This window comes from Mixophyes fleayi, chromosome 1 (genome assembly GCF_038048845.1).
Source record: "Mixophyes fleayi isolate aMixFle1 chromosome 1, aMixFle1.hap1, whole genome shotgun sequence".
NCBI lineage: Eukaryota > Metazoa > Chordata > Amphibia > Anura > Limnodynastidae > Mixophyes > Mixophyes fleayi.
Window position 1 is genome coordinate 243325699 of NC_134402.1, and position 17771 is coordinate 243343469.

The 17771-nt window shown below is 40.2% G+C and overlaps 1 protein-coding gene across 1 annotated transcript in view; it reads left to right on the forward strand.

The window, feature by feature from the left end:
• Nucleotides 1-1794: 1794 nt before the first annotated feature.
• LOC142107673 (cytochrome P450 2J4-like) overlaps nucleotides 1795-17771 on the forward strand; it is a 36827-nt gene continuing 20850 nt past the window's right edge. The window contains exons 1-5 of the mRNA XM_075191246.1: nucleotides 1795-1965; nucleotides 2408-2570; nucleotides 3580-3729; nucleotides 4622-4782; nucleotides 11196-11372. Coding sequence (XP_075047347.1) covers nucleotides 1795-1965; nucleotides 2408-2570; nucleotides 3580-3729; nucleotides 4622-4782; nucleotides 11196-11372 — 822 coding nt within the window. The remainder of the gene's footprint in view (nucleotides 1966-2407; nucleotides 2571-3579; nucleotides 3730-4621; nucleotides 4783-11195; nucleotides 11373-17771) is intronic.

The window sequence follows — 17771 nt, forward strand, 5'->3', positions numbered from 1 at the left end:
TAAGATAGGGACACAACACATTAATTTGGTTGTATCAAAATGCACAAAAATGTTGTGTGTGACAATCAAACAACTAAACTAAAATCTACTATAGCGGACTAAAATCCATCATAAATCTGATATTCCTGGTTTAAAAAATGTCTGAGTGAAGTATGTATATTGTAATAATTATTTCAACTTGAACTATTCTACATTGCTAAAAATGGTTTCACGTGTGTTGAATTGTGTTCAGAAATTAAAAATCAGGTCAAAATTTTATCCCTAGTGGGTGAAGTTATCCCTGTGTGTCTCCCTATTCCCTGGTGTGTTCCCACCATTATTGAAACATACATGTCACCTATACAGCAGTTCAGCCTTAAGCGCACTAGAGGAATGTCTAGTTTTACCAATCTATAGACAAGCACACTGAGGATTAGGTGAAATATAAACTGTGGAGCTAGCTTCTCTGAGGAGGGGTTGCTTCTAATGTTAAGGACACCATGATCTACACTTTAGGAAAGTATGTGGCTTACATCTAAAATGTGGATCTATGAGCTGTGTCGTGGAAGATCCAAGCTTCCTCTCATTGGTCAGTCAGTTAAAGTTGAGCACACCTTTCTCACAAAAATCATCATAGCGGGGGTGGGGGGGGGGGGGTATTGTGCTGCTTTAATGTGTTGTTAAAGTTGGCTTATACTTTATGTGCAACTGTATTGGTTAGGTATCTTGAAAAGTGAATAAAAAGATTTGCAAAAAAAAAGTCATTATGCCCCATACTAATATAAGATACTGTCTCATCTTTCTGAATTAAAACCAAGTTATTATTAAAACAAAAACAACAAATCCGTTGTCCTCTTGTCCTGTTGGTGATGCAGCCCTCAGCACTTCAGAGAATTGTAGCTGGTACTTGTGTAACTACAGGCTGCTGTGGCTAGGACTACATAGGACTGATTGTAACAAGGAAACTGATGAGTAGGCATGTGCCCCCCAGCTCCTTCCTGCTTTATTGTGACGTTTGTTATAGAGTGTAACTTGTTTAAAATGCCTGCCGATATATTACAGTTCAGTCTCTATTTCTTTGATTACATCATTTGTTTTAACTTATTCATGAGATTATGGGTAATGTGTGGCCTTTTGAAGACTAGAAGATGTACCATGCTTCAGGTTGTCCATCATTAATATAGATCATGGTTGTCCAACTAGGGGCCCATGAGACAGATGCAGTCCACTACACTGTATGACATAATTTTTTAATAATATTTGACCCACAATTACATAGTTCTTCATTTAAACACTTGGGGCTAGATTTACTAAACTGCGGGTTTGAAAAAGTGGAGATGTTGCCTATAGCGACCAATCAGATTCTAGCTTTCATTTATTTAGTGCATTCTACAAAATTACAGCTAGAATCTGATTGGTTGCTATAGGCAACATCTCCACTTTTTCAAACCGGCAGTTTAGTAAATATACCTCTTGGTCAGCACTGATGTAGATCTAGATTCTAATGAAAAGAAATAAACTTACCCAGTTTTAGTGCTGCACATCATGACAATGAGGGTCATTTACATAGGTGAAAAATTGCACAGTATGTATACAGTATATATATATATATATATATATATGCTATATGCTTCCTTAAAGCTCATGAATGTACAGATGTTTGAGAATTTACAATGTGCTACTCTGCTGAACATTAACAGTGGGAGGGGTACCAGTCAACAGAAATGTATAAAAGTCTCATATGTAGGCTTGTGAACACACAAAAGGAGCCAAGCAGATAGGAAAGGAATAAAAGCACTGTGGCTGAACAAGACTATGTGGTTTGTTCACCAGCTGTTGTTGGCTGTTTTGGCCTGTATTCTTATTGCCAAATACTTAAAAATAATATGGAAGGCAAGAAGTCTCCCACCCGGACCTTCTCCACTGCCATTCATTGGGAATCTGTGGGCCCTCAGCTTTAATCTGTATCCAGACACTCTCAGTAAGGTATTGTCTTTTTACTTTGTATATCTATTTCATATTTGGCATTCACTTAATTATATTTAATCATTACAATAAAGTGAATTAAAAAATAGCTGTAGACAAGGGAAGACGTGTAAAGGTTCAGTGATTTTTCTGCTACAGTTTAGAAAATGAACATAAATGTTTGACTGATAGCTATAGGTTTCAGCAACCTTTTCCTATGCAGCAGTTTTAATCCATGTTCTGGTAAGTGTTGTACAAGGAAGGGAATTTTGGAGGTGGGTCCCAGAAAGATATAGCATTCATGGATAATCTTCTTACTTGATCACACTGTGCATTTCTCACATCAGAGTGATTGCTGAGCACATATATTGAAAGTAGGCATATCAAACTGGTGTTGGAGAGCTGGATACAGACCTGAATAAGGACACCTTTGGGTTTCATTATCACTACCTCTTTTTTATAGTTGGCAAAGGTTTATGGGAATATTTACACCGTTTGGCTTGGCCACACGCCTATCGTGGTGCTACATGGATACCGGGCTGTGAAGAATGCCATCATCTCTCACTCCGAGGAGATGTCTGGACGTCCAAATTCCAACTTCCTGAAGGACATTACAAGTGGAAAAGGTGCAGTTATCTATTTTCAAAGTAACGACTGAGCAACAATAGACAGGGCTTGGCAGAAAAATAAATACCGTATATACTCGAGTATAAGTCGACCCGAATATAAGCCGAGGCACCTAATTTTACCACAAAAAACTGGGAAAACTTATTGACTCGAGTATAAGCCTAGGGTGGGAAATGACTTGCTTCTTTTAATAAACTCAGGCTCCCAAAATGTCTCCAAATGTACCAAAAAATCAGCAACCATATTAGTAAGGTGTATATATTGTGTATATATAGTGTATATAGCGTTCACATGGGATAGCAGATACCACAATTTGGAAAATATTGGAGAGGATATGTTTGTTATAAATAATTACTAGATAAACTGCTCACCCCAGGTACTGCGCCCGTCTCCTACTAGGCTGTCTTTAGGACAGTACACACATCTTGCATCTCTTTCTCATTGACGAGGAGCTCTGGATATGTCCCCCTGTGTTTACTATCCTCTGTGCCTGGTAGGGAGGGAGGGATTTTTTTCAGCCCTTAACTTCCACTGCGGAAGATAAGAGCTGAGGGACCGGAGAACAGGCACTCACTCGAGTATAAGCCGAGGGGGGCTTTTTCAGCATAAAAAATGTGCTGAAAAAGTAGGCTTATACTCGAGTATATACAGTACATAGGATTTCCCTTATAGATAATATAAGGGACCTTTTATTAACGGGAAAAATGTTTGTTTTTTGTGGGTTTTTTTTTTTTATACAAAACTTGCTATACCTCCAAATTGGTGGAGCAGTGAGTAATTTTAAGAGGTTGAGATTGTTTGTTTATTATTTCATTTTATTTTGATATTGGGAAAGCTATTTAAAGTATATTTTTGTCAACAACATTGATTCTGTGCATTCGTAAATCAGGACAAAGGAGTACGGCTTGTACACTATCCATTTCCAAGTCAAATATAAAATTAGAAAATGTAAATATTTAAATTTTTAAAAAAATGACAAAAGGTTCTTTTTATTCTTGCCTCTTGTAGGCATTGTAATATCTAATGGACACAACTGGAAACAACAGAGACGCTTTGGACTCATGACTTTAAGGAATCTTGGACTAGGGAAACGTGGATTAGAGACACGGATTCAGGAAGAAGCTCAGTGCCTGGTAGAATCCTTTGCAGCCCAGAACGGTAAGTCAAATAGCCATGTTATATTTACATCTACACACTCTTAATAAGATAGGATTAGAAAAGTGTCTTTTTTTTGCAGTTTATGTTTGTGTACAAAACACACAATCTGTTCCTCTAGTGAATGTTAAAATATTCTGCAATGTAGGGTATCAGTTTCATGTTAAAGTTCACAGAGTACACAAGAGGTTCTCAGTAGAGGTCAAATCTCACCATATTCAAATGGTTCCATCTTAATCACTGGCCTGTGTGAGGCCTAAAGACTGAACTTGAGAACCATTACTACAGATCATTATCGTTTATATGTAAGGCGCCACAACACTCACCAGTGCCAGACAGTCAAAATGACAAATAATACAAAGTACAAATACATATGAAGTTGAGTAAGGGGGTGCACATGTGAGGCAGAGAGTAAAGCAGGTTCTACACTCTAGAGGCAGAGAGTAATGCTGAGACATAGGAGCAAGTGAGACTCAGAGTAGAGATGGGATAGTAGCTGGTATAACACACATAGTGCATACTTGCATACTCCCCGAATTTCGGGGAGTCCTCCCGGACTCCCGTAAGAGTAGCCAACCCTCCCGGATCCTAAAAAATGCTGAAATTCACGGCATTGAATAACGGGGAGCGGGGCTTAATCGCGTCATTAAGCCCTGCCCCCCGCTATTCAATGCAGTGAATTTACGCATTTTATAGTGGGGGCGTGGCTAAGGTGATGCAAAGACTTCACCACGCCCCCTCCTATCCCTGTTACTTGACCTGTCCTCCCAGAGGACAGAGTCACAAAGTCGGAAACTATGACATAGGGAATAGAGCAATGAATCTGTTTAGAATATAGAATTTAACACAGTATTAGGCTATGAACCAGCACTCATTATTTGTCTAATGTCATTAGGGAAACCCATGGATACATCATTCTTCATTATCCATTCGGTTGCCAATGTCATATCTGCTGTTGTGTTTGGACATCGTTTCTCCATTGATGACATCACTTTCCAGAAACTGGTTGCAGGAAACAACAATCTAGTTAATAGCCTGGGCTCTAAGTGGGGAACAGTGAGTAACAGTACAAATGCTTAATTGCAATATGTAGTATTAGAAATACCACCAATGGCTAAGCTCGAAATTGCATAATTTAAATATATATTTTTAGAGGCACAAAAAATATTTATTCCAACATTTTAAAAACACTCTGAGCAAATAATTATAAAAATATATATTATCACATTGAAAATTCCTTCAAAACAAATTCTTAAAATTACAGCACATATACAATCACAAGTTAACCCGTGCATGATACTCATGCATTCTAGTCAAATCAAGCTACTTAAGGTCTTAAAAAGGTTCTTGTCATGCATTTGGGCCTAGCCCAGGGCTCCTCAGGGGAAGAGCGTTACTTCCCGACACAAGCGCCCTTTTTAATGTGTGTTCATGAGGTAAAATTACCTCACGAAAATGAGTTTGACCCCTCAACTCGTAAATTTAGCCTTTACTACCCCTCCCACGGGGGGGAAGGGGGGATGATGGAAGTTAACTGACTTCACTATTCTAATTTTTTTTGTCAAATAATGTCAGTATACCAAATTTCAGGTCAATTGGATGCGTCCTTTCTGAGAAAATAGTTTTTTACACACACACACACACACACACACACACTAACATACGCCGCTAGGCTTTTACTTTTATATATTAGATAATGCTAAGAATATAGTAGGTCAGTGTATAACTCCGCCCAGCAGGTGGCGCTGCAGCTTGGTTTTTTTTTTTCACACACAGACTAACACACGCCGCTAGGCTTTTATATTATAGATGGCCAAAAGTTTGGAGAATGACACAAATATTATTTTTCACAAAGTCTGCTGCCTCAGTTTTTATGATGGCATTTTGCATATACTCCAGAATGTCATGAAGAGAGATCAGATGAATTGCAATTAATTTCAATGTCTCTCTTTGCCATGACAATGAACTTCAAACAACATTTCCACTGCATTTCAGCCCTGCCACAAAAGGACCAGCTGACATTAGGTCAGTGATTCTCTTGGTAACACAGGTGAGATTGTTGACAAGGACAAGGCTGGAGATCACTCTGTCATGCTGATTGAGTTAGAATAACAGGCTGGAAGCTTTAAAAGGAGGGTCAGGGAGTAAAGTCATTTTCTCTGATGAATCCCCTTTCAGATTGTTTGAGGCATCTGAAAAACACTTTTTCAGGAGAAGGAAAGATGAGCGCTACCATCAGTCCTGTGTCTTGCTAACAGTAAAGCATCCTGTCATGTGTGGGGTTGCTTCTTAGCCAAGGGAGTGGGCTCACTCACAAATTTGCATTAGAACACAGCCATGAATAAAGAAGGGTACCAAAACATCTTTCAAGAGCAATTTCTCCCAACCATCCAAGAACAGTTTGGTGACGAACAATACCTTTTCCAGCATGATGGAGCACCTTGCCATAAGGCAAAAGTGATAACTAAGTGGCTCGGGGATGAAAACATCAAAATTTTGGGTCCATGGCCAAGAAACTCTGCAGACCGTAATCCCATCGAGAACTTGTGGTCAACCATGCGAATGAACAAACAAAAACCCCCAAACTCCAAGCATTGATTAGGCAAGAATGGGCGGCCATCAGTCAGTATGTGACCCAGAAGTTGATTGTCAGTATGCCATGTGCTGTTTGCTAAACTTTTGGATTGACTACCATGTTTGACCTTCTGCCTGGAACTTGGACCTTGAATGTTTGCTTGTTGCCCTGACCTTTGCTTTGTTACCCGGACCTCCTTTGATCTCTGCCAGCCCTGACTATCTGCCTGTACCTGACTATGTATCCTGCTTCAGACCCTAGACCTTTGGCTTGCCCTTTACTCCGCTTGTACCATTTCCTGCTATCTCAGGCAGCAGTAAGTTCATAAGCTTGTACTACTTTGAATGTAAGTCCTGAGGGCATCTGAGTACCTGTGAGCATATCATGATAGAAAGAGAAAGAGAAATTAGTCCCTGTGAGCATAACCAGCTCTATGGGAAAGACTGCTGCAATAGGTGAAGACCTCTTCTACTGGTTCTACAAGCCCATGATTACACTGTTAGCTGTAACAGAAGGCAAAGTTCTTCTGCCTAGCAAAACTGTGCTACACTGTGAAAGCCATGGAGGGGCACTGGTCTCATGTTGTCAGGTCCATACACCACCTCTCTTTTGACATGGAATTGTAAGCTTGCGAGCAGGGCCTTCTCACCTCTTTGTCTGTTTTACCTAGTTTGTTTATTAGTTTACTATGTTTGTCCCCAATTGTAAAGCGTTACGGAATATGTTGGCGCTATATAAATAAATGATGATGATGATGATGATGATGATGTAAGTGTCGACCAAACGCTTGGCCACGTGTCCCTCTGTCACGGGGGATTGCTCATCATCCGACAAGTTGCTCTGTAGCTGGACCGGTTCTGAAAAGAAACAGATATGTAAATGACGAGGTAAAAGTCAAAAGCATACATCAGACACCAGATTTCCTACTTACCGTCTGGATCAATGTGCATCTTGTCCAAATTCTTGCCTTTGAATTCGGCCAGGCTGCCACTCTCGAGAGCCATTAACAGTTTGCTGATCTTGGCAAGTTGGAGGGTACCTTCTGGGAGGTGGCAATACTGCCTGTGCACCCTGATGTCGTGCCCAAGGAAGTCTGCCAACTGATCCAGTTCTGTGTTATTTAGGTTGAGGACCTTCGAGAGAGTGGCAACGTGCTTTCGAAGCTTTGTGGAAGACAGCGTGTGAGTATGCTTGGCCCCACACTCTCGTTCAAACAATCGTATGCAACCGGAATCTCTGAAGTGTGACAAGGCAGCTGTTCTGGCGAACATGTAGACATTTTGGCTATCCACTCCACATTTCTCACGCTTTTCTGCGAGAAGTTTCATTGCAGCTTGAGTGACTGTTGTCAGCATGATGGGGAATTTTCTCCCTTGCTTTCCTCGGATTTCAATGCGAGAGAAGCGCCGGCAGAGCTTCCTCTCAAACCCAAAAAGCGCTAGGGACTCATCTTCGTGGAGATCCGAAGTATCTCTTGAGGAGAAAGTAGACAGCAACATTATTAAAACTGCCCCTTCCCTTCTTCGATTGAACAAGATCACCTGTGCCAGGGTGACTTTTGCAAGTAGTGCCCAGTGGTTAACCGTAGGCTCAGTGGATAGACCGCTTCAGTAGTCTTTCTGCTTCTCATCGAGGTACATCTATTTCACATCTTCTGTGAAAGGTAAGAGCTGAGACATGTTCCACTTAGACAGTTTTCAAGGCAGCCAATGAGATCAACTCGTTCCATCTCGTCTCATATATCTTCCTGATATTTTGTGTTTTTTCAATCGCAGCAGTGCAGCCCTCCATCATGGCTCGGCACTCCACAATGCTCGGGACCTTGAATGCCAGGGAGGGTGTCTTAAATGTACCTGTCTCCTTGTTATAGCCAGCTACCAGCTTCACAGCGTCTACTACGTGCAGAAAGTTCGATGGAGTGGTAAAGTCTTCCATTCTCCCCAAAGGGGTAGCTTTTCTGGCCTGTAGCAGTAGCCTGCCCATTTCTCTAATCTGATCTGAACCGGTTGAAGAGATGCTGCTCCATCTGCCTGATGCATTGGTCATTTCTGACTGTGAGTAAGACTTCAAACTGGGTCATGTCTCTCAAGAGCTTCCAAAAGCCACCACTGGTATCAGGTGGAACAGGCTGAGCAAAGGCGCACAATGACTGGACTCTGTTCTTGCCAAGTGTGAGCTTGTTGCTCCTTCTGTTTAGCTTACATCTCTTCATGTGTCACCACAGGTATTTCCTTGCAAACAAGCCCTGGAAGACTACAAAGTGCATGAAGCCTTTGGCATCCATCTCTTTGTCTGGAAGTTTGCACGGGAACAGAACGCAATGGCCTGCCTAATCGCATCAGCGTTGTGTGCAAACATGCCCCTATTGCGAAGATGTGCCAATTGCATGCACCTTTCTTTAGAGTGCTTGGGGAATTTCAGGGCCCAGGCTACTTCAGTCTCATTTAATACTACTACAGTGCACAGCCAATCTGAGAAACTACACTACTAGCCAACATACAACGGGAAAATTGCAATTAAATAGCGTATACAACATTGAGTTCTTATATATAGGAGAAAAATATATGTATACACAAAATGTCTCACATATGTGACTGAAGTCCAATTTTGTCCATATCTTATGATGAATTGAACTGAGACTAATGCTTCCTCACAAATAGCAGATCTCGCCGGAAAAAGGTATCGTTGGGTATATACGGATGAAAAGGAAAACAAAATCAGCTTCAAATATAAATAACCTAAAGAAGTGAACTTAATAACTTACATATAAGTAAGATGAATCGAATTCCTCTCGTTGTCGCAGAAAGTGGATAACCAGATAGAAACTTCCAAAATGAAGAATTCCCCGTAGCTGAATAAAATAACAGCAGCCTCTCCGCAAATTGTAAGTAGAATAGATCGGATTCCTTTCATTGTTGCCAAACAAATAGATGTCCAGATCAGAACCTCCAAAACGAAAGACCTCCGTAGCTGAGCAGAATGTTTGCGGTTTCTCCACAGATTAGATAGGCGGGACAATACAATAACTTTATTCAGATCAAACTTCATAACAATGTTCATACAATTAACTGTAATAGTGCTAATCTATGGTAAAACTGCTAGTTATGTGGTAAATGCAGCACCTCTACGCGTTTCGTTATTATCACAGAACTTTTTCAAGAGCAATCAAGTCTCATTGCAGTGATCATGCTCCATGTGCCGGGCAATTTTTAAGGGGGACTTCTCACAGTACAGGCAATACTGCTTTTTGTTATACGTCCTGGAGCCATCACTGTTTCTGGATAGCGTTTGGATAGACACTGCATCATCTCTCTGACCCTCTGTGTTTAAACCCCTCCTGCCTGAAGGTCGAGAATGGTCCTACATAGAACTCATCTCTGGGTACCCGCACTCTGCTGCGCTGGTGGTCAACTGGGCATCACCGATGGTTTCTGAACAGCTCTCCTCCAAATTGTCAGGGGCATACTCATCTTCACTGTGCTCTCCGGACTATAGTCAAAGCTACTGGTGGGCTCTGTCATGCTTCACTGTCCCTGCTTTACCTTCAGCAGCAGACAGATTCCTGCTTGGTGTATAAAGCGCCAGCAGGCTGCAGTCTCTTCCTCTTACTGCTCCTGCTATACATTTGGACAGTATACTGGACTCTGGCGGTGGGATGCTCACACACTCTCCCCTCCACATTGGACACACGCACACTTTTGTTCCGAAAAATGTGACTTGTGGGGGAAACATGCCAGATTTTTATGCTGAGCATATCAACAAAGTCACTGAATTGATTACCCTTGGGAAGCTTTGTGAGGACCTCAATTTTTGTCCCCACTGTGACTCAGGTCCCCACAGTGTTGGTGTGTAAACAGGTGAATGTCCCCACAAGCTTATGAATGCAAGTACACACACACACTAGGGTTAAATTTGTCTGCAGCCAATTAACCTACTAGTATGTTTTCGCAGCGTAGGAGGAAACCCATGCAAACACGGGGAGAACATACAAACTCCACACAGATAAGGGCCTGTTCGGAAATCGAACTTATGACCCCAGTCCTGTGAGGCAGAAGTGCTAACCACTAAGCCATCGTGCAGCCCATATATTATATAACATCATTGGGGCATTTTTAACCTCTTTCTACCTAAACTGGAAAAAAAACCTACCCATTATAATAGCTGGCATGGAGGACTGAACAGAAGGCATGGAGCTCAGAAGTTGCAAAATACTTATCGGATAACTGGAACACCATGAAGAATCAATCCCTTGGCTCTCTATGTCGGTCCAAGCCAACAGGCTGTATATATTATCACAGATACTCACTTGCTAGCAGAGAGGGAGATCAGTCCATGCTGTAAAATCACTTTGAACTTCAGTTTCACAGGAACACTAAGAACGTTTGCCATGCTTCTCAGTTCAAAAGCTTGACATATTTTAGGAGACCCTCATCCCTTCTTCTGTAGCTGCCTACTAGTTCATAACCAGTTCAATTAAAATTGATTGGTCATCCAGATATTTTAACATTAATGATTTATTTTCATATGTAGTTTCCCTCCTTGAGCATGAATTTGGTTTAATCACCCAACTAATACTTTGAATACAGTATCTGTGATGTAATTTTATGAGCTTGTTTTAAATAAATTTTTGTGTCAATGCAGAACGTATTTTTAAAATTAATTGCTCCAAATGTTTTTAAAACTCTGGGATTAAAAGTGCTTTTTATGTTTTCGTTGTGAAAATATTTATTTACATCATAGAAGATAGTCATTGGTGGCACTGTTACTGCTATATTACAATTTGCTTATTACACTTGCAAACCTTTGGGTAACATTATTTATCCAGAGTGTATCTATGAATTATCTCATCTAATCAGAGGTTGTTTCATGTAATAACACTGATTTGGTTTAACAGATTTATGATTCCTTCCCATGGCTCATAAAACATTTACCGGGTCCCCACCAAAAAACCTTTAGAAGTAAAGAATATTTGGAGAAGTTTGTGAAACAAGAGATCAGAATTCACCAAGAAAATGGATCACCAGAGGAACCTGATGACCTGATTGACCACTATCTGGCACAGATTGCAAAGGTATATTAGATTTATTAAACCAAGACAATATTTAGAGTTTGACATTGAGTATATAGGAAATTTACACATTTACATGAATAACATTACATTATCATGGAAATAATTTACAGTCTACTATAAGATATATAAGTATATTAGAAGCCACAAAGAGTTCTGTGACCATATGCATATAAATCACTCCTAGGCAACTTCTAAATCTCTCAAAATGCATGTATGAGATGTTCCTCATATTCTGTCCAAGTCACTGAAAGTTATGCATTCCATCACAAAACATTTTTCAAAATTAGTCATGTGACACATGAAATCACTACTCACCATTTATGAGGGTATATTTTACATATATATCACTTGTTAATTAGAATTAAATACAGTGGGCCTGATTCAGGAATGCCCATGTATGCCATATTTTGTTTTAAATTGCACTACGTATGCCTAGAAATTAACTATATGCCAGTGAACACAAGTATATTCAATTCATTTTCTAATGCAAATGACTCTTCCAACATTCTACGATTTTATGGGTGGAAAGGGGGAGGGAGGGGTGTATGCACGTAGTAAATATATGTTAAGGGCGTGCCAAGGATGAGCGCATGCAACAGCGTCCAATTCAAGCTTTGGGCATTTCTCAGGTATGTAATTTTCAGTTGTATAATTTACACCAGCAACAGGTCAGGTGTAAGTGGCGAGTGATAGTGATGACGCTCACATATGCATCATTTAATGTTTTTTCATTAATGACTATGGGCCTGATTCATTAGCGGTCGAATCTTATTTTTCCTCATCTTAAGTTGCGATGAGTACTTTAAGAAGAAATGGGTAAGATAAGAAATTCGCAATTCAATATGGAATGGAAAATTGAAAAACACACCTACCTTCATTTCTTTAGGCAACGGAATATAAGAATAACAGTAATGTATGTCGAAAAATATATATAATTTCTGTTACAGAAAATGCATAGCTTATTTTGACATAATGGATACATAGCAAAGTATATAACGATAAAGGGCATGAGTTAGGATTCAAACTCATAACTCCATTGTTGGAAGGTGGATTGGCTAACCACTAAGGCAACGTTCAATTGGAACTATCAATACACTCTAAAGACTAGAGTGAGAAGTAAAACAATACAGCATGATTGAAACAGATGTAAGAGCTACATAATAGTACTCTTCCGTATTAACCAAAAATATATGCCAGTTTCAATCTGCACAGGTACCTTAGTGGTGAGCACTTTGGTCTCACAACACTGGGGTCATGAGTTCAAATACCAAACATAGCCTTAGCATCTGTGTGCAGCTTGCAGCCGTGAATCATTAAGGAAACCAGCACAACAGGAGCTTTGGCCCAACCAGGCTTTTTTTAAACCCAATTGCAAGGTGTTCAATCAGGATACTATTTAGATAAAGTAATGTAATGGTTTGTTTTTAGGTAACCCACAAACACTTGTTGTTTTTACTCTGTCGTTCAAACGTGATCTACTACATGCTTTACCACAATGATAAATCTGTCCTCATATTTTATCTCCCCCTCAAATGCAACCTTCTTAAAGCAAGGTGCATTTTTGGTTTATTAAAATGTTGTTCTTTCAAAAAGGATGACAGGTCACATTCACATTATTATGTGCATCCATATGAATGGCCTAAGAGACAGAGGGGGTGGCTTAATTTTTAGGACTCTCCCTTGGACTATAATGGAACATTTTATGGAATCCTTGTTTTTTCTCCATCTACAGCTTGTATGTGTTATGTTATGTACTCAGCTTAACAAAGTCTACTATAAGATATATAAGTATATTAGAAGCCACAAAGAGTTCTGTGACCATATGCATATAAATCACTCCTAGGCAACTTCTAAATCTCTCAAAATGCATGTATGAGATGTTCCTCATATTCTGTCCAAGTCACTGAAAGTTATGCATTCCATCACAAAACATTTTTCAAAATTAGTCATGTGACACATGAAATCACTACTCACCATTTATGAGGGTATATTTTACATATATATCACTTGTTAATCATAAATAAATAAAAATTACAATGTAGTGCAAAGGGACCAATGTAAATTAAATATTAAAGGTATGTTGTAAATGTCCAGCCATTATTGGCTAAAATAACCTCCACACATTTATTGGAATTAAATTACAAAAGACCCACACATTTTTTTGGTCTAACAATCATTTTAACCAGAATATAAAAAAAAAAAAAAATACAACTTTTTTTAAACAACTAATAATTTTAGCACAACATATTCATTTTTATTTTTTTTATCTTTCGACGATACTTTAAGATATCTTGAATGATGTCTTGTTTGGAGTGTGGGATTTCTCCCACAGCCTGGGTGTCTTCTTGAACTGTTGAAAAAAGATAATAAAATAAAAAACATGTTTAGCGAATTATTACAACATATATTACTTCAAAAGGATGTACTTTGTTTAACCCATTTGATGGGATAAGCAGAGCCATGAAGTGTTACATAACGTAACATTGTTTGAAACAGTTAATAGTATGCTAAACACAGTACTAGGCATAGGATTAATACTTTTGGTTGACAGATGTATTTATATTAGAGATGCTCACTGACCCCTGTGAACTGGTTTTGGATCTGGATTAGCTTCGTGTTTTGGTTTTGGCAAAACCACCCTCGTGTGTTTTGGGTTTGGATCTGTATTTTTTAGAAAAATGGCTAAAATCACATAATTTTGCTCTTTTTTTGTGCCTACATTATTATTGACCTCAATAACACTAATTTCAAGTCATTTGCAGTCAATTTTGACCACCTCACAGGTCACAGTATTATTTTCATACACTTTGAAGCAAAGACTGCAGCAGTTCTTGCCAGTGATAAGAGAAAGGCCATTGTCATACCTGGGCATAAGACCAAAAAATCCACCTCTTATGTGTGGAATTATTTTTACCCAAACCCTGACAACAGTTGGCTAGCCAATTATAGCGTTTGTAAAGCCACAGTCAGTAGAGGTAGGGACCTTAACCATCTAGGATCCTCATCCATGTTACGCCATTTGAAGTGAGTTCATGGAAAGCTCTTGGGAAAATCAGAAACTTATGCTAAAACAATAACAACAAGCAGTCCAGCATCAGCTACCTCCCTTCTCTCATCTAGATTCCAGCACCTGCAAACCCCAACACCTTCAATATCAATAGCCTCACAAGTGATCTGAGTTAGTCCTGCATTCAAGTTGCTAATGCGGAATGATTCCTCCCCTATCCAGGACTCCTCATAAGAATCCTTGTGCTTTAGGCCCACTGCTGCTGCTCCTGCTGCTGGGGGTGAATCTACAACCCAGAAGCAGACCAAGAAGAAGACTACTATTAGTTTACAACAATTGACTGTTAAACAATCCTTAGTAAGATTGAACGCTGTCACCCAGTCGCAAAGCGGATCACAGACGCCATGGTGACTATGCTAGTATTAGATCTGCGTCCAATATCCACTGTTAATGCAGCTGGTGTTATATAATTATTTGAGGTTGTATCCCCATTACCAAATTCCATCACAACATCATTTTACTAGAAAAGCTATTCCTCACCTCTACCAGAAGGTTTGTAAAAATGTAATTATTAAGCTACAAAATGCCATTCTACCCACTGTACACTTACCCACAGATATGCGGACAAGCAGAACTGGGCAAACTAAAGATTATATGACTGTGACAGCCCACTGGGTTGGTTATTCGTCTTCGCCAGCAGGAACAGCAGAAGCATGTACCCAAGTCCGTCACATTTGTCAGAGGTAGGCTACTCTGTGTTCTGCTTCACTAAGGCATATTATTATTATTATCGTAGATTTGTAAGGCACCACAGTGCTCCACAGCACCGTACAGTAGGGAAGACAAACACATACATAAAACAAGCACAGAAAAGGCAGACAAAATGAATGGAGACATGAAAATACAGCTGAAACAAGAGGAGCGAGTGTGTCTCAGAGTGGAGACTGGGATAGTTGTGAGGGTGCAACTCATCTCTAAAAAAGAGATGGGTCAAAGAGCATCTAAAGATTTGAAGGCTGTGGGAAAGTCTAATTGAGCGTGGTAGGGAATTTCATAAGTGGGGAGCAGCACGGGAGAAGTCTTGAAGGTGGGAGTGAGGTGGTTATCAGAGACGAGACAAGGCGCAGGTCAGAGGTAATACCGCTGACAACCTGTTTGAAAAACTAAGGGATGTCATTGCAACATGGCTTATCCTGCTTGGACTCTCCTTAGGATATGTGATTTCTGATAATGCCACCAATATTGTTAGAGCAGTACAGCGGTGGGAGTGTCATCACATTTCCTGTTTTGCTCACACAATCAACTTGGTGGTACAGGACTTTTTAAAAAAAGACAATGACATGCAGGAGATGCTGTCTATGTCCCAAAATACTTAGGATAATTTTCGGGATTGTGCAACAGCATGTAGGAGAATGCAGCAGCTGCAAGAAAAATAGAATTTGAGGGGAAATGCACTTTAGTCCAACAAAGTAGTCACCTGTGAATAGAGTGCAGACACTGTTAGCTTGAGTCAAGTGATTGACCTAATTAGACTTTTGAGAAGCAGCTAGAGAAATTGGAGGAAATGAAACAAAGCAAATCCGCTAACTATATTGTAATTGTAGATTAAGCACTTAATTCGCTTCGCCAGGATCCAAGAGTTATCAACATCTTGAAATTGGATCACTACATTTTGCCAATTGTGCTTGATCCTAGATTTAAGAGCTATGTCTTTATTTCACACTGTCCCAGATCACAAGAGATGCAATGAGATCCTGGTCAGCAGGCTGACAGCTCAAGTGGTACATGACACAACAACGTCTCCTCCTTCAGTTTCTCTGGCAACTGCTTCTCGGAAAAAAGTAAACTGGTGATGCAGATTAGTCAGCACAAAATTTTGACATTTGGGCTGGTGTAAAAGAATTGCCCAAAAATCATGAGAGCTCTGCCATAAAATGAACTACAAATTCCATGAAGAAGGCCATTATCAGCAATTACATCAAAGTACACAGACTTCTGTGAAGGTGGATTCCAGCGGGGATGAATTAGTATTGTTTGAGGATGAGTACACAATGATGAGGGGGAATATGATGACAGTGTAGATTGCAGGTGCTGAAATCTAGCTAAGAGAAGGGAGCTGTAACAATTATATAGCAATGTAAGTAATGAATATGGAGTACTTGCCTTACTCTAGATTAGCGTTGGCCGGCCGGGGGTGCAGAGTCTAACGAACCCCCTGGTGTTCGCCAAGAACCGCCGCAAGGCGGGATGGGCTTTGCTGCGGAGGATCGCAGGTCGCGGCCCACTGGTCTGCCTCTAGAGGTAAGGGTTTAGGAGGTAGCCCACGATAACACTGGAACTGGAAGGTAGGATCAGGATAGCCGAGGTCTGGTACACTTGGAGTGGAGATAATACGTAGTCAGCAAGCCGGGTCTGGTACACTTGGAGTGAAGATAATACGTAGTCAGCAAGCCTGGGTCTGGTACACGAGGAGTTAATGACTGAAAGCCTGTAAGGAGTTGGTACACGGGAGACACACGAGAAGCACCTAGTCAGGGTACATAGGAAGTTGCTCTGACGCTGTCCAGGCGTCAGAGCAGGACTTTAGTAGTCTACAGATTTGAATTCCCCACCCCGACTGTCATGTGACAGCGCCACCGCGACCCGGAAGGAAGAGAGTATCGCGGCGCTGGAGCGAGGACAGGTGAGTTGTAACAGGAGCTAGCTGATGCTGGTATGCTTGGTAATGTTTTGGGTAGAACGGCATCTTGGCAATTTTATGTTTTTCTACAGTAAACTTTCACCTTTATTAGAGCATTGTTTTTTTTCTTTAAAAAAGGTACAAGCTTTTTATTTACATTTTTGTTTCCCTGACTTAAAACCACTATGCACTTGAACATAAGCTTTAGCACATGAGGTAGAGGGATTAGTATCATCATGACTGAGACTGGAGAGTGACAACAACAATGTCACCCCTCCTGTTTCTGTATGAGCTATGGCACAGTAGAATGTCACTGGAGACTTTTAAGAACACTGACAGCCCTATTACAATTTCTGTTTCAGCACTGAACGCTCCCACCTCTCCTGTTTCTGAGTGAGCTGCTGGTACAGTAAAATGTAACTGTAGACTTAGACCAAGCCAGCCAGCCCTATAATTTCTATTTCAGCAATGACAATTTTGTGTGTAACCTAAATAACACAATACAATTTGACTACAAATTCAGAAGACAACTCTGCTAGCCCTAGTATTGGTATTTCAGCAATGATAATTAGCAATGGAGATGTCCTCTTTGTGTTTTACCTATATAACACAGTAGAATGTGACTGCAGAATTACCGCAAGCCTGCCAGCACTAGGATTTGTGTTTCAGCAATGACAATTAGCAATGGAGCTCTCCTGCATGTCACTGTAGA